Source organism: Manihot esculenta, chromosome 4 (genome assembly GCF_001659605.2).
Source record: "Manihot esculenta cultivar AM560-2 chromosome 4, M.esculenta_v8, whole genome shotgun sequence".
Lineage (NCBI taxonomy): Eukaryota > Viridiplantae > Streptophyta > Magnoliopsida > Malpighiales > Euphorbiaceae > Manihot > Manihot esculenta.
Window position 1 is genome coordinate 29,255,402 of NC_035164.2, and position 25,565 is coordinate 29,280,966.

Consider the following 25,565-nt stretch of genomic DNA (forward strand, 5'->3'; position numbering starts at 1 on the left):
CACCAAGAAAATAACCTTAACGTCATTCCAAATAATCTGAGCTCTGCCCAAGAGGGGCAGCGGTTCTTATTTTCCAGTCCTACAACTCCAAACAACCAACCACCCATTCCTTTTAACCCCTCGCCGAGCTTGGCCGGGAATGTGCCCTCCACGAAAGAGATTTTACTATCTCAAAAGTTTTCAGATCCACCCATTGAGATCCACATACGGTACGAAAGTTTGAGCAGATAACCCAGCTGAAAAGAAAGGTTCATTGTGCTAAAGAATATTTTGATGGTCTTTCAGATAATTATTTTAATATTTATTAGATTTTATTACGGCTGATTTTTTCTTTGAAGTCTGGTGAATATTTTCTGTAAAAAAAAAAAAAAGGGTGAGGAATATATGTATTGTTGAAATTCTGAGGTCCACTGTATATATATAAAAAAAATATATAAAAAAAAAGAGAGAAGAAGAAGGTGAGAGAAAGAGAAGAGGAGTCCGTAAGAAAAAAGGAGGTCGGAGCCGTGTTTAGCAAGACAGAAAGGAACTCAGCAAATCCGACGACCACAGCGATAGATTGCTTGTTGAGGTCGGATCCATGTTCGAAACTAGATTCGTGGTCGAGGTTGGAGTCGCATTTCAGGACAGATGGAAAGCATCGGGGCGACAGGGAGACAATACAAAAAAGAAAGCTTACACGAAAAAGAAAGCTGGAGATTTACAGTAACCCAGCTGAAAGGAAAGACCCAGCTGGTGTAAGAATATCTTGACAGTCTCTTAATCTTCATTTTCCTACCCTCGTTGTTTATTTTAACATTTATTGAATTTTATTACTACTAACTTTTTCTTTGAGATCTGACGAGGTGAAACTTCAGATCGAAATGCTTGTCTCTGAGTGTAGATTTTAATTTTTTTTATAAAAGAAAAAAAAAGAAAAAAAAAGAATGAGAAGTATATATATATTTGTTGAAGTTGTGAGGTCGGCTGTAAAATATCAGGTTAGCAAGTTAGAGAGAAAATTAATAAATGAAAAATAGACAAGGTCGGACTAACATTTCAGGTCGGATAGGACATGAGGTCAGAGGATACACGATTCATAGCCATCCAACTCTGTTGGAAAGCAACGCCCCTCAAGTATCAGAGCAACCTGAAGATAATAGGAAATAATCAAATATCCAGGCAAGGTGGATAAGTTCGGACGCGGTGCGCCGTCCAGCTCAAAGACAAGGTGAGATGAGATACCCAGGTCGGCATGGTCGGCATTAGTCCGTCTGATTGTCGAGAGAATGACTGATCAAGCCGCTAGTAAGACCGTCAATGGTTTCGCTAGTCGGAGTAACAAAACTGAAAGGAGCTCGACATATCCAACGACCCCGACATTAGATTACTCGTTGAGGTCGGATCCATGCTCGAGCTTAGATATGTGATCGAGGTCGGATCCGTGTTTGAAGCGTTACCTTTCTTCCTGGGTTTTGGCTTCTGGAACCAGTGTTCTGCAGAGAAATATTTCTGGGTTGGTTGGTCGGAATAGCAAGACAGAAGGAACTCGGCAAATCCGACGACCACAGCGTTAGATTACTTGTTGAGGTCGGATCTGTGCTCGAGCTTAGATGTGATCGAGGACGGAGCCGTGTCTGAGATCGGCCTCACATTTCGGGTCGGATAAAAATGATTGTCGCGTCCAGTTGCCGCTCTCTTGTTTCTGGTTCGCGTAATGCTGGAGGCCGGAGAACTCGGCAAATCCGACGACTATAGTAATAGATTGCTCGTTGAGATTGGACCCATGCTCGAAATTAGACTTGTGTTTGAGGTCGGAGCCATGCTTGAGGTCGGACTCGCGTTTCAGGTCGGAAGGAATAATGTTGTAGACATTGGCCGGCTTGAAGACGAGCGCAGGAGTTCGTCGCTCTCGTGGGCGTGTGGTTTCATGGGAGATGACAGAATCGAATCTGTGTGGCTCTGTTTCACCTCAGATTTCCAGGCTTGACGAGCTCACCAAATTGTCTCTTGCAGGAAACAACTTCGCTGGGCAGAGCATCGAAGGAACGCTTGATTAGAGCGTCGAGGGATCTGCGTGGTCAAACCCGTAGGTCGGACAATCAAGAGCTCGATAGGCCGATTAGATTACCAGGTCGGCAAGCCTTCAACCCCTAATTGAATAGGCCAGCTCTAGCGTTGGGCGCTTAATCGGATGACAGAGGCCTATGGCTGTACAGTGGGGGGGTTTCTTCTTTGCTGGTGGCCTGTGTGTTGCGTCCTCTGTACCAACTGCAGGAGGAGGCTTGTTAATTAGTGGCTTGTATTGGGTAAGAGAGTGAGTAGTGAGTAGCACCACCGCAAGAAACAACACTAGCAAATATTTGGGAGGCAGTTTAATGCTTTCGGGAACCAAACAGAGAAAGGAAAAGGAGATGAGGAAGGTGAACGCGTGAATGGGCTAGAGCCTATAACAGCAGGACAAGTGTCCTCTCTATTGGCTTTTTTGTATGCCAATAATACATATACATTTATATCAATGCAAGAAGAATCGCACCTGCTGAAGAAGATATGCTAGTTGATGAAGATGGTGAGTTTAAGGCAGAAGTGAATTCGAGTAGCTATGGAAAGCGCCCAAGGAGATCTGATCGGCGTAAGCAACAGGTCTCTTATAAGGAAAATTTGAGTGACGATGAAGACTTCATGACCCATTCAAAGAAAACCAAGGGGACGGGATCATCCTGTGCCAATGAAGAGAAGTGCAGAAATGGATTGAAGGACAATTTATTTAAAAAAGATAATCATTCTGGTGTAGCTTATGTGAAAGATCTGAATGAGGAGAACCAGAAGAAAGGTCCAGAGAGTTTTGCAAATGAATTAAAGGACAGCAAGGATGAAAAGAGAAAAGAAAAAGCAGAAGAAAATGGGTATTCGGGCTTAGATCGGCACTGATGGGCCTCCGTTTGTTGCCATCAGAGCTGACATGGATGCTTTTCCCATTCAGGTTCCTATCTCCTCTTCTCGTAGTTCTATGTAGGCATGTGTCTACATATGCATTCATCTCATGCCATGTCATGTGCATGATAATATAACATATAGACATGCATGAAAAAAAAAAAAAAGAAAAAGAAAAAGAAAAAGACTCTTTTTTATAAATTAACCGATTCTTTTTACAATTAGTATTCGAAGTCCCAAATAGGTAAGATAGAATTTAAATTTCAAGATTGCCTTTGGTTATTGGTAATTATTTTTTACAGATGATTTTATAAATTGATTAAAAGGCATGCTTCGCATGTAAATAGTAAGACTAAGTTTAAAATAAATCTCTATGAGTTTAGATATCCTGATAATAGCTTGCATTTTATAGATCGAAAAGTCCTGAAGAAATTTACACATGCAAAATATTGTTTATTGCATCTCTAAAAATGCATGGGTTAACGTTGTAAGAGTTAATACTTGCATGCATCTGAAAGGTGAAACCGAGTGACATGTGTGACATATTATTTATTGACGGATATTATTGAATTAACAACAAGCATTCTCGTTATATACGCTCTGTGCAAGCTCTTATTTTGCAGAAAAATTCAGAAAAATAAACAAGACCTCAGTTAGGCACAAAACCAGCTGAGATGACGAAGCGACAGTAAGGCCAATGAGCCTGAATCTTGTGCAAAAACCTCAAGAAGGCACAAAAAACTGCCGGCGGGGCCCCGAGGTCACCCCGGAACGGCCGGCGAGGATCTTAAAGATGCCTCCCGGAGCATAAAGACCGGGATCCCCTAGAACTCCCGGGAAAACAAAACAAAAAACTGCCGGCGGGGCCCCGAGGTCACCCCGGAACGGCCGGTGAGGATCTTAAAGATGCCTCCCGGAGCATGAAGACCGGGATCCCCTAGAACTCCCGGGAAAACAAAACAAAAAACTGCCGGCGGGGCCCCGAGGTCACCCCGGAACGGCCGGTGAGGATCTTAAAGATGCCTCCCGGAGCATGAAGATCGGGATCCCCTAGAACTCCCGGGAAAACAAAACAAAAAACTGCCGGCGGGCCCCGAGGTCACCCCGGAACGGCCGGTGAGGATCTTAAAAGACCTCCCGGAGCATGAAGACCGGGATCCCCTAGAACTCCCGGGAAAACAAAGAAGACCGGGATTCCCTAGAACTCCCGAGAAAACAAAATAAAAACGGCCGGTGAGGATCTTAAAAGACCTCCCGGAGCATGAAGACCTCACTGAGGTCCTGACAAAGGAAGACCTCAATAAGGTCTTAACAAGAGAAGACCTCAATGAGGTCTTGACAAAGGAAGACCTCAATAAGGTCTTGACAAAAGAAGACCTCACTGAGGTCCTAGCAAAAGAAGACCTCAATAAGGTCTTGACATGGAAGACCTCAATGAGGTCTTGACAAGAGAAGACCTCAATAAGGTCTTGACAAAAGAAGACCTCACTGAGGTCCTAGCAAAGGAAGACCTCAATAAGGTCTTGACAAAAGAAGACCTCACTGAGGCAGAAGACCTCACTGAGGCAGAAGACCTCACTGAGGCAGAAGACCTCACTGAGGCAGAAGACCTCAATGAGGCAGAAGACCTCACTGAGGTAGAAGACCGGCGAAGATCTCAAAGATCTCCCGGAGCAAAAATAGCCGGAATCCCCAAGATCATCCGGTGCTACAAGCAAAAACAACTCATAAAGAACTTAGTTCTGATCTCACATAAAAGATTGGGGCACGGGACCATAAATGAAAAAGCTAAACTCCGACCTCCCAAAGGAGCTCAAGTCATCAGGTAGAGAGACTTTAATCTCACACAACAGCCAAAAGTACCAAAGCATCATGCCGATCTCAAGAAAACGAGCGCAGTACTGGTAAACTCGATAAGACAGACCGAATTAAGGCAAGGCGATTCCTAAGCAAACTGCATACCAAAATACAAAGCCAAACAGAGAATCAGGGACAATCATGAGAGGCAACGACCTCGAGAATTGACCGCTCACACTAAACCAACTCAGCTGACCTAGAGAAAGGTCCAAGCAACAAAGAGCCCGCAAAACGCTCGAAAGAAGACAGCCCATAAATACTCAGGGGCAAAAAACATACACAAGAGTCCAACGCTCAGGCAAAAATAATAAAAAGGCAAGAAAGGGATACTTTCGACAGGAGCAGTTCTCAGACCACACGGTCATGAATAGAGTTTAAAGATTTATCCCCTCACCAGTCATGGAATAACTGATGAGGAGATAAAGGGGCAATTGATGATCGCTGGATTTCTTCACCCCGGTATAAAGGCCAGGCCCATGAAAACAGTCCATGATCTGAAGGCTTCAATATTCCCCTCGAGAGCCAGGTCCAGCCCGCTCAGTCACAGGGCCGGACTCCGCCTAGACTCCTCAATCAAACCGGCCCAAACCTCTCGGCCCAGTAATCAGGCCCTCACCAGGCTCAACTTCAGCCCTACCATTCAACCCAGCCCGGAAAGGGGAAAATGACCAAGATGCCCCGCTGGTAGGTCCTTCCGCATGCGTATCAGAGGAGAATCATACGTATCAGAGGAGAATTAATGGCCGTTACGCATGGAGCAGGCGCCTGACACATCCGTACATACGGAGCTAGGCGACAGAAGACAGCTAGCATTGTGGCAGAGAGACAGATATATATATCACGGTAGAGGCCACGCAGAGGGGGCTCTCTTCTTCTTCCTTTTCCTTCCTGGACACCATTTTTATTCTTTCTGTAACCCTTGCCTAAATATACTACTCTGAGCCATAAAATCTGACTTGAGCGTCGGAGGGCCTCTGCCGGGGCACACCCGGTAGGCCCCTGACCTTTCTTTCTTATTTTACAGGTCCCTTCACAAGGAAGAACATGGAGAGATCCACCAGGGAGCCCAGCAAGAAGGGACCCAGAAGAAAACCAGATCTATCATGGACCAGGAAGAGGAAAATATTTATCAAAAATATTTATAATTCTTATAGATTAATGGACAAATTTAGAGGATATACATAATATTAATTAGTTAGTATTTTTGCGTTAATTTACTAAATTTTATTTTATCACTTAAAACTTTTTAGATTTTTATTCGATTCTCATAAAATATTTTAAATAAAAAAAAATTATAATATATTTTCTCTCATATCTATGAGTTGGAGATAATAAAGATTTTTCAAACCCTATATTTTCTCTCAACCAATAAATTTTCATATTCCAAGTTAGCAATAATTAACAAAAAAAAAATTCAGATTACAGACCTGTAGAAAACAGAACAATAAATAAAACAAAAATCTAAATTGAATATTAAATTCTACAAATAACAAACCCAAAATCAATAAAATGGAGAATAGGACTTAAAAGGCTTGATAACGTTGCAAACAGGACTTGCAATACTCGCATGGACTTGAGTCGCACCACAAAGTGATTTCGAGTTGACCACAGAAGCCATCGAATTGATGCGTCTGCGACTCGATGATAAAGGCTTAATGGCGTTGTGACTTGACGATAGGGGCTCAACGCCACTGCAACTCGACGACTTAGGCTCGATGAAATAGAGAATAGGATTTGCAAGTAAATGTGGGTGTGGTCGCACAAAGGTGTTGTGGGCCGCGAGTGGGCTTATTCTGGAACTTGGAAGAAGAAGGAGAATATAGTGAATGTTTAGGGATTTTTAGATTTTAGGTTTGGGAATAGGCTGGGCTAGAGTTTTAATTTTATGGTTTGGGTGAATAATGGGTTGATGCGTAAATTTAAGAGATACGTTCTTTTATTTTTTTGTTTTATCATATTTTTAACACAAATAAACCGAATCAAATAAAAAATTAAAACTCTCAAAATTCATTAACCAAATCAAATTGATTTGAAACTCTCAAAATTCATTAACCGAATCAGATTGATTGAATCGGTTCAGTTCTGTTTTTGGATTATAGCCGAAAAGTGCTCACCTCTAGAAATGGGAGAGAGAGATAGCTACCAAAAGAGCTCTTCAAACAAATTATGGCATGGTCCAATTTAGCTCTACATGACCCATTCATTAATAATACAGCAATCCACAAGCTACTTAATAGGGAGTCAGTAAGGATGGCAGTTGAACTTGGTGTCCCCACATTGGAGAGGGACATAAAACAACAGTAAGTGGTTACACAAGTGAACTGAAATCAAATTATATGCCATCTAATTCCACAAATACAAACTAAAACTTGAAAAAGAAGCAATCTCACTAGTACAACAATACATCACTCCATCACACCCGCTACATGAACAATAGCCAAACCAATGCTTCCAAACACCCAGCTAAAAAGGTTCCCCAACATTGCAAATCTTAGCTTGGAGCTTGGACTCAAGTGGTCCCAACTTGTACTCAACTGATCTATCGAAACTTGGTTCTATGAAACTCGTTTCTCAGTTGTCAAGCTACCACTGCTACTCCCACCCACATGGTTTGGTTCCCTTACTCTGGCTGCCAAAGCAAGAACTTCAGGTGACATGTCCCAGCTTCCACTTTTTCTTCCCCAGCTAGATCTTCTTGGATGTATTCCACCATGGTCCCCTTCCTCCACTGCAGTCCTCACTTCCGGGGATAATTCACTTAAATTACCATCCTTTATGTTCAAGCGATCATTGTTTGTGACTTGCCCCTCAACATTATCAGCCATAGCACCCATATCTCCCCACACAGTTTTCCTGCCCATTTCTATGTCATCCACAGCTTTTCCCATATTAGGACTCATGAAACCTCCACCAATTGGCCGAGTTGGTAATGCAGGCTCTCTTGGCACCTTTGCCCTGAAATTGTTCTTGGACAAAGGAATAGCGGAGCAAAAGATTTCTTTAAAGTTCTCAACCACACCTTTATTATAAGGATTTGCCCTCCTATCATATCGGTATCTAAAATTCTCATAAGTAGTCTGAAAAGCAGAAAAGAAACATAAAGTAAACATTAAACTTTAATCAACATCTTAAAACAGACACTTGAATTAAATCACAGGATGGATTTTTCTTAAATTAAGGAAAATGAGTTTCTTACTTGATTAGTACCGATGAGATATAAATGGAAGGCAGTAAGGCCACCGACAAACCACATTGATATGAAAGTGTAAACTATTAGCACAATGGAGGCAGGGGTTTTGATCATTGCTTTCAAAATTGATGTGTGCTCAGAAGACATGATCCTCCTAATGTAGACCCAGCAGAACACAAAAACATATATACAAAGAAGGGTTGTTGAGAAGACAAACATGAAGAAGAATCGATAATTTCTCTGCATCAGAAAATTTTCCTTTAGACACATTATCCACAAATTAACAAGGAAAGATACTGGGTGACGATCAAATTTACTGCAACAATTGTCAACACCAGCACTTATATATTAACCCCATACCAGAAACATGTTTTTGATAATATGTGAACAAAGTCTCTATAATATATTAATATTGATCCAGTTTTTAAACATCTATTGGTCACACGTTGTGGATAATATTTGAGAACAAATCAATCAAGCTTGTGTCCATGCAATTATCATCTTCTGTTTGGAACAGAAAAGAGTGAAATTCATCAGGAATGATGAAAAAGAAGAGAAGAAAAGACACAACCCAAATTGATACCTCACACTCAGAGGATAATATTATTTAGTATTAGTCACTAAACATTGAGCTTGGCAATAGTAAACAACTCTAAACAAGGGATCACTTACCAGCCCAATACATTGTCCAACCCAAGGACAGTGATGGTCAAATCGTTCTACGCAGTTATTGCATATTGAACAGTGTGAACAGCGAGGAGGTCTGTAAAGCATGCAAGTATCACAATACTTGATCTTCACAACTGCTCCATTGACCTCTACCTCCTTAATGCGTGGCAAACGTAACTGTGGAGTTTGTCCAGCACCAACATCTGCAGTTCCATCAAAGCCTTCTGGTTCCGGAGGATGTGCATTGCGGGGAATTATGCCAGGATCTCGTCCAGAGGTTAGGAGGAGAAGAACTAAATCCTGAAACATCATAAATGTTAGAGTTCAATTTAATTGAAACTCAACACTATCTTGCCAATAAAAGACATTGCAGAGTGCCTTGGGAACACTTTTGTTTCTTTTAACTTCTGGACAAGATAACTATTTTAAAGCAATCAACATCAGAAAATTAGGCCAATAACTGCCTTCCAGCAGTGGCAAAAGCAGTTTTTGTGATACCTTCTGCTGCATTGCAACTTTGCCGAAATCTGAACAAAATACACACAATCATAGAGGTAGTCGGGTTTGGTTCAGAATGTTTCAAGTGCTGCACTTTCACATATGTGCTTGAGTTAAAACTTGCTTGTAAAGGTGTGTATTATTCTGTTGTATCCGAAAAAACAAACTGAATTAACCAAATTTCATTATTTAGGCATAGGATAGTTTGGTTTGATTAATAGATCTTGAAATTTTGGGTATTGGTTATTGATCCATTTACCTTTGGAATTGTAACCAAAATAACTGAATTTTTTAAATTACTAACGATTACTTTATTGATAATTTTTTATTTATAATCTTTTATTGGTAATCATGAATCTTTTTTTAATTGATGATATACAATTAATTTGGAAATATTATGTAATCATACTTTTATTATCAAATGACATAAATTTTATTTTTCAGTTAATTCAATTAAACTAAATAATGAACCAAATTACAATCGGTTCTCTATCAAAATTTCAGTTCAATGCTACTGGTATATAGAAATACTAAAAGATTTGGTTAACTATAAAGTAGGTTGGTTTGGCAAATTGAGAGCTCACCCTTGCTTGGGCGTTCCCAAAGTTTCAATTACAAAATGGAGCACTTTTAGAAATTCGTTTAAATTTGTTTGTCTTTTGTAAGTTCCTCCTTTCAGCTTCTTTACCACACAGCACTACAAATGTTTACATTTTCCATATGCAAAGCAATCCTAGCATATTTAAAATTCCACCACCAGCCTAGCGGCCCTAGCCTGCATAAAAAATAAACACACTGAGGACATGTTTGAAACTTTTCAGCAGACTGTCACGTATAAGAAGAAGAGGTATAGGAATAGAGCTGGATAAGTGTTGTATTTTGGAGGGAAAAGCTGTTGAAGGCAGTTATACTGTTGATATAGTTAAAGGCAGTTATTTTTGGAGGGAAATCTTGTAAAAGGAAAGCCGGAACTATGTACAGATTCATTCCAGAATTCTTGAAGAATCAATAATAATTCTCTCCTTCCCTCTATTCCTATACCTATTCCTCTTATACATGACACAGACATCTATTATAAACAGAAATACACAGTGCATACGGGTGTGTGTATTTAAAAGAATGCACATAGTGCAAATGCATAACTAATTATTTTTCATTAGCCTTCTTTCTTTTGGTGAGAATATATGCAGCCATATCATGCATGCCAATAACTGAAGAAAGTAATAGTTGCAAAATGCATTACAAATATCCACAGCTCAAAAAGCACACCAATCAGAAGAGCCTCTAACTGGGAAAAAAAGACTACCATGGTTGACCATAAAATTGGTCCCACGCTTAAAATATTTAAAGAGAGTGTTGCTAAGGTTTAGGCAAATAATGATCTCATCCCCTAAAAGGTTCACCCATCTCAGAAGCACGCTTCAACACTTGGGCTAACTCCTGAAAACAATACTCTTCCTCTAACACCACTCACAGATCATAACAATTAGTTCAATAACTTACATGTTCATGTACACAGCTAGATATGGAAATCTTTAGCCAATCCCACTGCTGACCACCCATTTAAATTATGCACTAATTTCTGTAAGGGAAATTTACAAAGGCTTTCCTCTTAAGGAGCACTGTACCCAACCCCTAAGAATCTCTTTTCCTCTATCTTTATTGGGCTGAATGTACTGAGCTGAAGATGTGATTGGTTCTCAGTGAACTTAAGCTGATACACCAATGTAACAACAGCCCTATTCTGGATCTAATAAAATTCCATCCCAGTATCAGGGAAGATCTGGACAGCTGTCACATGAACAGGCAAATAAAATCTCATTGGAAAATAGTGCATGCTCTAGCAATAGCCAGGCAATCCTGCTGCTATATAGCATGAGAAAAAGCAACTATAAAGCGAAGTTTACAGAAAGTCAAAGGATCTAAAGGGACCATTCTACTTTGAGTTTTAAAATCCTTGCTGATTTAGAGTTCACATGATCACAGACCTGCTCCTCAGAGCAACGTCTACTAATTTTATGTATAAGAAAAATCATTATGTGATTTAAGGATCTCAAAAAAATTAAAAAAAAAAAGAGATGTATTTAAACGAGAGAGAGCTCACATATACAGTGAATACAACAGCAACAACCATTATTGATATTCCCAAGTGATCAGAAAAATCATCCATCAGTTTTCTAGCGACAAAGATGCAGAAAACTGCAACTGGAGCAACAATCAGAAATATGGTCAGCACAAGTGATCTTACATCTGGTCCAAATATAAACCTCCCCTGAAGAAAAAATATCTGCAGAAGAACATATAAAGCATTACGTTACTTGGAAAAACCATTGCCAAAAATTGTACTAATCTTACAATTAAAGAACAATATGCTATGACACGCCTTGGAGCCCCTACAACAAGGTTCAAAATGAAATCTCAACTACGCACCTTAGTTGCTGAATTATACAATTTGAGGGACCACAATTTATTGGTTTGCCACGTGCCAACCCACCATACCAAGAAATATCAATTGATAACTAAACTAATGTAATTATGAAGAGATGTGAAACAAAGTCACGCCAATATGAAGTTCTCAAATCTCACATCATTTAAAAATCAGCAAATAAATCAATCTCAGTCAGCTACTAGAACCTCATTTAGTTCAGAAGGACTTTCTTTTCCCTTTTTCCCTCCTCTACTTTCCTTGTTAAAAAAAATCTCGAACTTTTGCAAGTCGGACCAGATAACAAGAGTAAAGAGCCCCTATTGGTGCACAACAACAAAAATATTAATAGTAGCCTCCATTGCACTTCGCAAAGTAACATCATACTGAAAATAAAATGAGAACAAATATGATACAAAGACAAGGAAATGGCTTCATTTTCACCAGACAGTCTCATGGCAGCATGATTCCTAATTTACACAATGGCAATCACCAAATCACTGCTCAATCAATCTTGAAACCAAGCTCCCAACTTCACAAGCAAAACAGATTGATAATAGCATGTTCATAGTTTTGCCAACAATCCTATCTGACTTTCCAGAAAAAGTGTGAACTTCTCCTCCAAATTGAATATTACCAGTACTAGCACCTTATACTGATAACATAATAAAATAAAACAAAATTCTAATCCGTTTCAGGGTGTCTTTCCAGCATCACATCCAAAAGAAAAAAAAATAATAGAAAAAGAATGAAACTCTAGATGCTAAACAGTAATTCAAGTTCAAATTTATCAGGACATCCAATCAATAGAAGTCAATACAATTAAGAACCTTAATATTATTACTTGATAAGTTTATACTGAGAACAAGAATCCATCTATAGTTTATTCATGGCTAGCTGACAGCCCAACCAAATTACCATAACAAGGAGAGGGAAAAAAAAAAAACAACAACAACAACAAAGAACTTACATTACTGCCTTTCCAAGTTTGATAGACCCGTAAATCACCGGACGCTCCCCCAGCCGATCCCAGATCGGAACGCTGAGGTGGCGGCACCACGTACATTTCTCGATATATGTAAGAGTAATATCTTTATCCCTCCCTCCCTCCCTCCCTATCAGCTTATAGGAGACCCTTTAAAACCCTATAAACCAGAAGCAATGCCAGGCAAGAATAAAAATAAGAAAATTAGAGAGCTTGAGAGCTCTCGGAGTTAACTATTAGGGCTTCATCAGATTCCGGCGAAGTGGGATGGAGGGGGAAGGGCGGTGGGGTTTCTGGGTTTGTCTGGGGGGTTTCTTTCTGTTTTTTGGTTGAGCTGAGGGAGTGTATAGGAATGGAGAAAGGGTGAGGTGGCGAGTTTTGATTGGATGGAGTAAGGTGGGATGGACCGGGTTTGGTTGGTTTTTAACCCAACATAGAAACACAGAAATGTGATTGATGGTTTCACCTTGAATACGCGACACCTCTATCCTGACCCCATCTCTTTCTAGTATATTAAAAAAAATAATTACTTTATTTAATTATTTTTAACAATTAAATAAAATAATTCAAATATTTTCATGAAACTATTAAATCATAACTTTAATATTAGTGACGATTTTAGCTACATAAACTAAAATCAATTTCAACCAAATTTCAACTGAGACACCAGCGATCACCCCACATGGCCTTTTTTTAATTATTTTTTAATTTATTTAAAAAAAACAATTTGAATTTTTTCTCCAATCACATTTATACCCTAATCTTTAAACTATTAAATATAATAATATAATTTTTTTTACAAAATCTCATTTATATCTCAATTTTTATATTTTGAATAATGCAAATTCATCCATCAAAACACACATAAAATTAGTTGTCACAGTTCTTAACCAAAAAACTAGCAAAGAAGAAAAAAATCAAATTGGCCAATAACTTCCTTCAAAATCTAACTGTAAGGAAATAATAGAATCTAAGTGTATAGAGTGGCAATAAAAAAACGACTAGTCAAAGAAGAATATTGTTATGAATAGATAGAAAATGACATAGTAGAGTTTATACAAAGTTAACCACAGATTTTCAAGTAAGCTAAGTGGAATTATAAAAATTGATTATAAGTGAGATTTTGATGTTTGATTGTTGAGAAAGTGAATACATGTGCTCAAGTATAACACATTGAATTGACAGACTGATTATGTCAAAAATAAATTACACTTGAATTCACTGACTCAAAAAGGACACTCTAATATATAAGCTATCAAACTCAATCTGTTTATAGCCATCGGAGAAATAAAATAATGAGAGGCATCAAGGTCTATAAGAGTATACATATCAAAACATTCAATAGTGAATTTACTTGACATCATTGTATTTGATGTGTTAACTTCCTTCTATGTCATGGTGAACATCCGAGCCGGTACTGAAAGACCTTCTCCTTAGGAATTCTACTGAAGAAGAGGTTGTCCCTCTTCCTTTACCTCGCCCTATACTTTGAGATGTAGCTAAAGCTGACTGAGTGACACTGTAACGACCCGAAAATCGGACCGCTACCGGCGCTAGGATCCAGATCGGCTTAAGGCCGCCGGGACCCGTAGCAAGCCTGACATGTAACCTGTAAACCTGTTTAATCCCATACATGATCAACAAACATACATAAAAATTTAAAACTTTTCTTTTATACATTCTATCATACACCAAACTCAACCTGTGCATGCACTGAACATATACATAATCATAAACTTGACCCCTCAGTGGGATCTCATCAATGCCCCCAAAGGGTGGCATAACAAGTGTTGAGTTGGCTAAATATGGACATCAATAACATTAAGATCATGTTTCAAAAAGGGATTACATTATACTATGGTCAAGCACACTTCTAACCTCAATATCCTTACATTACATATCTATACATCATTATACAATCTGTCATGTCCACATTCTAACTATTACATACATATGACTTCATTACTCTTCTTGACTTCTCTGTCTAACCCGTACCTGCAAACCTGGGGAAATTGGGAGAGGGGTGAGCTACTAGAGCCCAGTGAGCAGAATCATAAAGCATTTAAAACACATGCTATCATGGAATGCATCACATCACAACTAATCATATCAAGGATGAACTTGTCACCATTTAGCCCTCTACATATTCCAATCATGCCAGGGGCGTAGTGCAGGCCACACCTGGTCTTTCTCTTATACATAACATAACATAACATACATATTCCATGGTGCCGGGGGCGTAGTGCAGGCCACTTCCGGTCTTTCTCTTACATAGTGCCAGGAGCGTAGTGCAGGCCACACCTGGACTTCCATATCATATCATCATGTCATAACATATGAGGGCTAATGGATCATTCAACATTCATCCACATCAACAACATATTATGCAATGCAACATATTCGTGATTTCTAATGCAAACAACCTAAAATATCACATGGCATCCGTGATGCATGAACATGCTCAAAACTGATTTATTTATTTAAAAGCATAAGAGTTATTCCACTCACCTCTGGCTAGCTCTGACACTGACTGAAGCAGCTGACTCACTGCTGAGGTCCTCGGTTCCTCGGGTCCAAACCTACACAGGTGGACTCAAATGAGGGACCAACATACTAGAACATAACTCTAAAACATCCCCCAAAACCCCCTAAAACACCTCAAAACAAACATGCAAAAACATGCAAAGGAAGGCTGGACAGGGCAGGTTCGGCGGCACCTTCGGCGGCCGAAAGTCCCTCCAGAGCCGAAACCCAGGCAGGTTCGGCGGCACTTTCGGCGGCCGAAAGTCCCAGACAGAGACAAAAGTCTCTTTTCGGGGGCAACTTCGGCAGCCGAAAGGCCTGCCTCCCCAGCCATGTTCGGCGGCCGAAAGTTCCTTCGGCTGACGAACCTGGTTTCTGCCAAAGGGCAGAAACTTGGCTCCTTTATGCACATTTGCCTCCCAAATCTTTCAATCATGCATATAGTTCAACCAAAACATGCATACAAGCTCCTAGGGGTCTCAAACTACCTTAAACCCCAACTACAACACATCAAACACACATTACAAGCCACATTGTTCATGAACATACATTTATACCCATAAACATAACTATAACCTAAACATGCATTCTACCCCCATGAACTTCATAAAACTTACTTAAAACATAGTATAAGCTAGAGATCGACTCTTACCTCTTGAAGATCGAGAGTAGAGGCGACCAAACATGGAGTTGGGAGAGATTTGAGATCTTGAACCTCAAAACTCCAAAACTTTGCTCAAAAGCTCAAATCTTCAAAATAAAGTTAAAACAAATGAAAAACTTGAAAGATTTAGAGGAAAAACATCAAAGATCGGTGAGGGGCGGCGGAGAGCTCACCTTGGCCGAAAATGGGAAAAAGCTCGCCCGTTTTCGGCTAAGGGACCCTTTTATAGTGGCTGTCCAGGCCACGTTCGGGGGCCGAATGTGCCTCCGCATGCATGCCATGTTCGGCGGCCGAACTTGAGGTTCGGTGGCCGAACCTGGACTTCCCTCACTTATGCCTTCGGGGGCCTAAGGCTCACCCGAAACGCATGCATGTTCGGCGGCCGAACTTTGAGTTTCGGCGGCCGAACCTGAGCTTTCCTCCAAGGTTGTTCTTATGCAAAAACTCATTCCCTTTTTACTTAAAATCATCAAAAGCATTAAAACATTTCATGAAAATATGGTTTTACCCATCTAGAGGTCTCCGACATCCGAGATTCCGCCGGACGGTAGGAATTCCGATACCAGAGTCTAGCCGGCTATTACAGACACTATCAGAAGCTATTTGTTAGGAGTGTGCCATCTTGATTTTATTGAAACATTTACATGTCATGTGTCCCTCTTGTCCACATTTATAATAAGCTGTAGTCCAAAACCGATAAGACCTTCTCTGCGACTTTCCACATCTGACACATCCAGAGCTATCTGAACTAGAATTTAAATCACTATCCATTTTTAGACCAGACTTCAACCTGTTTCAGAACTTGTTCTTTTTTATCTTCTTAATGGACTTATTCCACTTTCTTTTTCCTATGGCAGCTGCATTTAGAGAAGAGAAATTAAACTTTCGTGTATTTAAGACCTTAGAACCCAATGATTGTGTCGTCTGTTACTTTACTATTCTTTGAATGATGACACTAGTCTTCATATTTCTAGTTACATCCACTATAGTATAAATACTCTCTATTTCTGCTGCTAAGATTAAGGAGAAATACTTAAAGTGGAGTTTCATGGTATACCTCCTAGCCTTCTTCTTTTTTATGTTATAAGTTTAACCCACATATTGAAACAACTCCAAAAACTTGTCTGTATATTCATCTACACTTATTTTTTCTATCTACTTTAACTATTTAATCTCTATCACCTTTAATTCTCTTGAACTGTCAGGAAAAACCCATCATGCAAACTTAATTGCAAATTGTTATGAGGACAAGCTATATAATTTCAACTCTATATAATTCTTGAACCACTCATTTACCTTCTTACACTTCAAAATGAACCCTACCATCTGAATGACTCTATTGTCACGGGTTCTTAACTCATCATCTGTCATTTTCATTACTTTTGATATACTCAAAAAGGTCATTTCCCTCTTTATACTTACTACTTTTGATATACTCAAAAAGGTCATTTCTCTCAAATACTTACGAGCATCCAATTTTAGATAATATATCATTTTTATCTTGCTCCTATTGATGGATTAGGTTTAGGTGGTTGGATTTCAAAAACTATTAGTTCTGCTGGAGAAAGAGGTGATAGTGCAACACTCTCTAAATTAAGGTTTGCTGGATTTTAATAACATGGCATGGTAGAAGTGAGAATATAAGATAGAGTGAATATGGTGGATAATATGGAGGATATGATATGTATGATGAATTTCAGATATTTAGAAAGTTTTAATTAAGACTTAATCATAGTTTAATTGTGATTAATATTATACTGTAGCTTAATTATGATTAATATTAAAATGTAATTTAACTGTCCAATAATTAAATATTGAGAAATGAACATGATTTTCTTAAAAAATTTGGATTATTTAAGTAGTAGACTCAAAATATAGTTAATTAAAAAAAGATTAAAAAACATAAGTGGGATGACTGGGGTAAATCTAAATTTTGGTTAAAATTAATTTAAATTTGTAATTAAAATTATAATTATTATCAAATTTAATTATTCAAAATGAAAAAATTATAATTGATAGACCATTATTTTATTCAATCAATAATTTTTTAAAATAATAATTTATGTGTTTTATGAAAATAAGACGAGATGAGATGAGATGAATTTTTTTTAATTATTATTATTTTTTTTTTTAATTTAGAATGATATAACTTTAAAATTTAAAAATGAGTATTTATTTTTTTATGAGTCTATTTGATATAAATTTGAATTAATCAAATAAATTTTGAATATTAAATTATTTAAAAAAAAAGTTATATGTTTATTTTGAGAGGAATCCACAGGTTGGGAAAATTGTTTTTGTTTAGTTGATATTTAGCTAATTTTTAATTTAAATTCCAATTAACAAAGTGTTTGAATCTGGGAGAATAAAAATGTGTATTAGACTAAATTTTTAATATATGTTTTATTTAGCTAATTTTTAATTTAAGTTCCAATTAACCTTAAAATAAACTTTTTCACTAAATTCCCTACTTTAATAATCTAAAAATCATAAAATTTAATTTTATCTAAACATAAAAAATCCCTAATTTATGTATTTTTTTAATTTTTAAGTTAATTTAGATACAAGTTTAACAAACTCAATTAAATATTATCAATAAATAAATGGATGAAATTAAGAATTAAAACATTTCAATTTCCCTTTCTTTCTTTTTTTTTTTTTAATTGCCTTATAGTTCTAACTTTCTTATTACCCAAAATACAAGGCAAGTTGTTTTTAATTTCGTACTACTTTCCATAATTTTTTTATTGATTTTTGAAATTTTTAAATGATAGTAAATCGATTATTACTTTTAATTTCTTAATTCTTAAAAAATTAAAATTGTTTTTTGATGAGTCAACTTTAATAAATTATAATTATATTTTTATTAAAATCTAATTTTAATTAAATTAAAATGATTTTAATATAATTATATAGAATTTAAATTTATTAAATATGTAATTATACCCTACGGACGGCATGGTTCCTTCATTCTCAATCTATAAAATATTTTAACCATGTTAGTTTTGTTTATCTAAAGTAATCTTGCATGTTCTTTACTTCTTTTCTCTCTCTTCTGTTTTTTTTTTTTTTCTTTGAAAAAAAAATGCACGTTCTTTACGTTATTTCATCAATAAAGAAATATAATGTGGTAAGAAAAATTTTAGAGTTAATGGCTAAAAAATTTATTATTTTTTTATGTTTCCAATTGTACTCATGATTTGTTAATTAAATTATAAATTTTTATATTTATTATAATCGTATACGATATTAAATTTTTCGTTAAGAATTAACAGAATTATCTTATTATTTAATAGTTTACTATACTGTTTGAACGAAATTTATAATATAATCGATTACAATTTAAAAAATTAAAATTTAATTGATAAATTTTTAAATTTTAGTATATAATTATAAATTTTTTTAAAGGTTATAATTTTTTATTATTTTTTTAAATTAAAATTTATAATATTAAAAAAATTTATATTATTATTATAAATTTTTTAGTTTTATGAATGATTTATTATAATAATTAATTTTTTAAATTACAATAATAAAAAAATAATTAATAAAAATTTTAAAATTTTAAAAACATTTTAATATATTTTATAAAACTAAAAAGAAACTATTAAATATTATTTTTTTTTCTTCATATAATTTGATATAGATAAAAAAGTACGGTATTTTAATGAGTATAATATTAAATAAAATTGACTTTATTTTTATGAGATAAAAAGTAATTAAATAAAAAAAATAAAAATATTTTTCCTCCTTTTGAAATATGAATTTTGTAAGAATTTAAAGTAAAATAGGTAATAAATTATTTATTTTAAGTGCAATAATTAAAAAGAAAAAAATGTAAATATTTTAATTAGAAAAAAATAAAATAAAAGAGAGAGCGTACAATGAAATGATGAAAGCGTTCCTTGGCATTCATGGCAATGGCATGATGAAGGCAGTTGGAAGCATTGGAATTTGTAAAGAGTGGGTGTGGGGCTGTAGCTTTTTAATGCAGCAATTAACCAAAACTCCAACCTAATTCAATAATTAATACACGTCCTCCTTTACTTAATTTAATTAGCGGCTATAATTACAAAACCTCAACTTATGGTCCCAACCCAAAATCACATCAATGATCCACACTGCCCAAGTTTAGGAAACGAAATGTTTTGCTTTTAAACTTCACTTGAAAAAAAAAAAAATCATATTATGTATAGGATTAAGTGAATTTATCAAATTGTGCCTTTACGAAATTGGGAAATTTCAATCCATTTTTCTCATGGAATCATCCCCATCTCAAGTAATAAGTATTCTTGCATGCAATTTTACCATTTAGATTTAATTTTTATGATCAGTGTAATATTTTCCAAAATAAATATAAATTAACGATAGAATTTTTTATTTTAACAAAAAGTAGAATTTCATTGATAAAGTGAAATACAACTTAGTAAATTAGAGTTCAAAATATAACCTAATCTTAAAGAGGCTTAAATAATAAAGCCCAAATCTAAATTTTAACATCCCTCAAATAGTTTTGTTCATGCTAGAAAAAATCCTCGTAGGAATATGTATGAAAGTTTAAGATAGACTATAATAACTATAAAGAAAATAAAGTAAATAAAAAGAGAAATCCATCTTCATTTAGTATAAATTCACTTAAAATAAAATAAACAAAATCAATATATACATCCCAAATTGTTGAGAGGCAAATCCACAATCCAGTAGAAAAAATAAAGTTTTTAAATGAAAAAACTGCAAAACAAGGCTGGAAAAAGAGCCCTCAGCCCTTGGCTCTAGAGAAGAAGAAAAAATTTGAGAGAGAACTCCACGTCTAATAGCCAAGGCAGGCCTACGCCTTATGTAATGTGTGCTAATTGAATATATTCCTGATTTTAAAATTATTTATTCTTTAATTAAAAAAATTGTGCTTCTCAATTAGGAAAGTAGGAAAAAACTAATGGTCATCAAACAAAAGCGGTTCCATGGTGTAGTGGTTAGCACTCTGGACTTTGAATCCAGCGACCTGGGTTCGACTCCCGGTGGGACCTATTTTTATTTTTATTAATATTAACTGCTATGAATTTTCCTCTTCATCGTGAAAATGTATTTGTAGCTTCATTCTTTAACATGTCACATGACGTAAGCTTTTTATTATTAAAGTAATTTTTAAAAAAATTTAGCTGTTTTTTTAATGAATTTTATTGTATAAATAAAAATGTGATAAGGCATCAAAATTATAAGAAGAAACCAACTATAATTTATTTCAGTGGTTGAAGTCTAAAGGAATATTGTTACGTTTTGTCTACTTACTAAATGTATATTGTTCAGTTCACTTAATAAATTTAAATTTGAGATTACCTCTTCAATTATTTTATTAAAAAAAATCAAAATTGAAACTAAAAATCAAAATAAATAGATAATATTAACTCACACATTCAATTTCAAGTTTTGTCAATAGGTATTTGAAGGAGAGGAATCAAACTGTTACAGGGAATTTTCACATATATCTTACCAACGGGCAAGCTAATTTTTCAACTTTAATATAAGCAAGTGAATAAATAAATTCGATTGAATGTCTGATAAAATAAAATTGTTAAACATTTTTAATATTTGATAATTTAATAGAATTCTTTTGGTCTTTTTAAAATAGGCCAAATTTCATAAATTGGTAGAAAGTTGGGCAATTCTCCCATTCTACATTGTTAGTCAGGGGGGCTATTTTAATATTACAATATGAGATCCCAATACATAGTTAGAAATTTGGGTGAATTTATCTAACTAAGGGATATTAGTTTTTAATTCAAAAAGCTAATTTATGAATTAAAAGATACAACATGAAAGTCTAACCACCTTTACAATTTTCAGTAATGGCTCTGTTCTTGAAGAATTTCCTAGCTACAAGAAGGCAACCTCAGCTTTACCAAAACACAAACAATATATATATATATATATGAACGTATGTATGATTGTATGTATGTATAGGCAAGCACCAGAAATATACGTATTGAAGGAATTTAAAGGACAAGGAAAACTAAGTTGGGGATCATAAAATAAATTGATATCTTCTGGTAGTGTTAGATATCATGTAGACAGTGGACCTTGTTCTCTCTTTTCTCTGCAACTCTCCACCCACTTCCTGGCCTCTGCAACTGCACAATCTCGATCTAATTCCGTCTCTACAATCTCTGGATTTACACTTGGAGTCAAATCAATCTCAGGCCATGTCTCGTTGGATCCCCCAGCTTCATATTTATTTGAAACCAAATAATCCATGGCTGTCACCAACTCAGTTGATGAAGGACGTCTACTGGCATTCTCATTCAGGCATGTTAATGCTACCCCTACAGCCTTTTTCAATAAAGAAATTGAGAAGTGACCTCTCAGCAATGGATCTGCTAATTTTAAAAAGTTTCCACGGTCTTTCAACAAAGGAAGTGCCTGCAACAAAGTAATAGGGAAAATTTCATCAACCCCCATATGGATCTTAACATCAAAATCAACAACTTTGTCGAGTAGGCTACCCAATGAACCAGATGCATTTGGCGACCATTAATTTCATCCACTGCTTTATGTCCTGTTATTAGCTCTAATAAGAGTACCCCAAAGCTGTAAATGTCAGTCTTCATTGTCAATCTTCCAGTTGATGCATACTCAGGGGCACAGTAGCCAAACGTGCCCATGACCCTGGTTGAGACATGAGATGTACCTCCAACTGGACCAAACTTTGCAAGTCCAAAGTCTGAGAGCTTTGTGTGGAATCCCTCACCCAATAAAATGTTCGATGCTTTTAAGTCCCGGTAAATAACAGGAGGATTTGCATTATGCAGAAAGTCCAATCCATTGGCTGCCCCAGCAGCTATTTGCATCCTTGTATTCCAGTCAAGAGGCTCAATATCAGGCGTAACATCTGCATACAATGACTTTTCTCTATAATTCAATGAATAAAAATATTTACTTACATAATGAAATTACAAATAGAAAAAATTATTTAATGCACACATTGTATGTACAATAGTTAGACATTGACCATTGCCCATGGTGCAACCTATAAGGAATCCACCGTAATCAATAGCTATAATGAAACCATTATATATATAATTATTGCATTGAATAATTTTTCGACAGATATGTAATACCGAAAAGGTGATCTTCCAATGATCCTTTGGACAAGTACTCGTAGATGAGAAGGCGCTGTTCTCCTTCCGCACAGTATCCAATCAAGTTGACAAGGTTAGGGTGATGCAGTAGAGTAAGCATTAGAACTTCAACCTGGAACTCCCTTTCTCCTTGGATGCCTGATAGATCTAGCTGCTTAACTGCTACAATCTATTATTTATCAAATCAGATGGGCTTAATCTTTCAATATTCAGAAAGGAGATGGGAAATGATAAAGTCTCTATGTGAGGGAGAGTGAAACTTTTTACCTGATCAGTGCTTTTTAATTTCCCTTTATAAACAGCACCAAAACCACCTCTGCCAAGAACAGAATCTGGGTGAAAATTATTTGTTGCAATTACAAGTTCTTCATAGGTGAATGTTGGAGCCATATTACTATTAGAAGGTTTAGCCCTTTGTCCTGGAGCTGATGGTTCTTCATAAGTGAATGTTGGAGCCATATTACTATTAGAAGGTTCAGCCCTATGTCCTGGAGCTGATGGTTCTTCATGGGTGAATGTTGGAGCCACATTACTATTAGAAGGTTCAGCCCTGTGTCTTGGAACGGATGATTCTTGCCTCGAATCTGCATTAAATTTTGATCTCGACCCTGATTTTGATCCTGCTGATGCTGATACTGCTTCTGGCTCTGATCTTGTTTCTATATCTATATTTCAATACAAGATGTTTAGGTTCTATTGAATCCAAGATTACCAATATAATGGACGAGAGCAAAGCCATGATTGAATCTACAGTAGAAAACACCATACTCAGAAACTAAGCCTAGACTTAAGACTCAAGTCTTCTTGCATTCCAATTAGATGAATTTGAACATCAGAAGCAAAAACAAAGTATAATAAAGTGGAACTTCAGTTCTTTGAAGAACCATCTATCTGCAATGTGAGTCAAATCTTTGCTGTATAGAATCTGTTTATGTTAGGAAGCAGCAACAACTTCTTTGTTGTTGCATATATAGCATTTCTCTGATCATATGCACTTCCTTTTGAACCCAACATTACCCTGAAATTTCTAAAAACCTACGAAGTACATTTCTCAGACAGCCCTACATATGATTTTGCATACTTAAGATGAATCAGTGATCAGAATTTATAGTTGATAATCTGTTCAGCTTATGGTTGGTGATGAGAAGGGAGTTCTAGGACTAAAATGTAGATAAGGGTTTGTGTTAAATTTAAGGATTTTTCACTCATTTCTTTCTAGTTTCATGGCAGTATATTTTTCATGTAAAAATTCAATCTCTCCAGTTCCTCCATAGCTGGTTGGTCCTGAAAATACAAAGAATTCTGTCTTTTGATCATATGATCATATATCCTGAAGATGCTATCCAATCAAAAACAAAATCTAAAGCAAGAATTTAATTTAATTCTCTACAACCGACAACTCTAAACCAAACGAATAAAGGAACTAACGGCGACTAAAACCTAAAAAGTTTCTCGTAGTTGCACCAAACAATACCCAAAAGCCATTGAAAACGAAGACAATGGAATTAAAAGAATGCAAAACAAATTGTGCAAAATCATCTCACATGGAGAGAACGCGTCAAAATTAATGTGGACAAAAGAAATGGAAAGGAAAACTTACCATGAGATGGTTCGTTATCGCTATTGTTGCGCTTGTGCTTCTTCTTTCTATTTAACAAACCAAAACAGGGGCAATGACCCATTTCCAGAATCAAGGAAAATCGATGATTTGTGTGATTAACAGAGAAGGAGAAAATATGAGTTTACGAGGGAAAAAAATGCCACGGAGAAAATGAAAAATCCTGATAACGTTCTCACAGAAGAAGTCCAGTTGATAACTAACGAAAGAAAAGTTTCATTGGAAGATAGAATGATAGATAAATTATTCTGAAAGATAGAAAGGGATGATGGGGTTTTCAGTTGTCAGATTCCCTGCACGTTTTCTTACAAACAAACACGACTTTGCTCCAAACGGTTTCTTCTATAGAATCCAGCTTTTGTATTTGAGGTACGTACACGATGTCACCTTGTTACATTTTCTTTTGAGTCAATTTTTATATTCTTATAATTTATAAAATCTAGATTGTAATTTTATAAAATTAGTATTTCTCCATTTTATTTAAAAATAAAAAATATTTTTTATATTTTCTTCAAGATTTTTGTAATTTTGCATTGCTTAGGCGTGAATGAGCTTATTGCACGTTCACGTGAAGAAGCTTCTTCAGCAGTGGATAGGATCTAAATTTTTTTTTTAAATAAAAATTTAAAATTAGAAAAATAAAACTCCTGAAATCTATTAGATTTATTCAAATATACTCCCTTGAAGTAAAACCGTCAAAATGAACATATGACAGGATGAGAGTCCGATTGCGCTTGGACCTTGTCACTCCACCACAGGCGCTGTTTGAAAATCAGATTATTTGAGTACATTTAAAAATTTTAATTAATAAAAAATATTTTTTTAATTAAAAAAATAAATTATTTAAGAGAAATGATCTCTGTATATAAATTTTATTAAAAAAATTATTTTTTAAATTAAAATTAAGTAATAAAAAAATAAATTATTTTATTAAAATATATTTTTTCATAAAAAATATTTTTACAAAAAATATTTTTCAGGGAAATATATTTTTTAAAAATAAATTATTTTTAACAAATAAATCGTTAAATAAAATTATGAATTATTTTTTAAAAATTATATAAATTATTTAACATATTTTTAAAAG

General features: G+C 35.7%; 2 protein-coding genes and 1 non-coding gene across 4 annotated transcripts; 1 reads left to right on the plus strand and 2 right to left on the minus strand.

Annotated features, from left to right (window-relative positions):
• Nucleotides 1-6,924: 6,924 nt before the first annotated feature.
• On the minus strand, nt 6,925-12,872 carry LOC110612989 (probable protein S-acyltransferase 7). Of its 2 annotated transcripts, XM_021753877.2 has the most exons (6): nt 12,523-12,872; nt 11,762-11,872; nt 11,232-11,414; nt 8,633-8,929; nt 7,967-8,200; nt 6,925-7,847 (listed from the first exon to the last, which is right to left on the minus strand). In XM_021753877.2, the coding sequence occupies exons 1-6, from the start codon at nt 12,616-12,618 to the stop codon at nt 7,326-7,328; spliced, it is 1,443 nt and encodes a 480-aa protein (XP_021609569.2). In that variant the 5' UTR covers nt 12,619-12,872; the 3' UTR covers nt 6,925-7,325. The 2 variants fall into 2 exon arrangements, with proteins under 2 accessions (XP_021609569.2, XP_021609570.2); XM_021753878.2 differs by lacking the exon at nt 11,762-11,872 and having other exon boundaries at nt 12,523-12,870.
• Nucleotides 12,873-20,679: 7,807 nt separating this feature from the next.
• Nucleotides 20,680-20,751, plus strand: TRNAQ-UUG. Its single transcript has one exon. It is a non-coding gene; the product is annotated as a tRNA-Gln (tRNA).
• Nucleotides 20,752-21,423: 672 nt separating this feature from the next.
• LOC110612990 (probable serine/threonine-protein kinase PBL7) lies at nt 21,424-24,892 on the minus strand. Its single transcript, XM_021753881.2, has 5 exons — nt 24,461-24,892; nt 23,128-23,525; nt 22,840-23,029; nt 22,225-22,610; nt 21,424-22,141 (listed from the first exon to the last, which is right to left on the minus strand). Exons 1-5 carry the CDS (start codon nt 24,540-24,542, stop codon nt 21,785-21,787), a joined length of 1,413 nt encoding a protein of 470 aa, XP_021609573.2. The 5' UTR covers nt 24,543-24,892; the 3' UTR covers nt 21,424-21,784.
• Nucleotides 24,893-25,565: the final 673 nt, after the last annotated feature.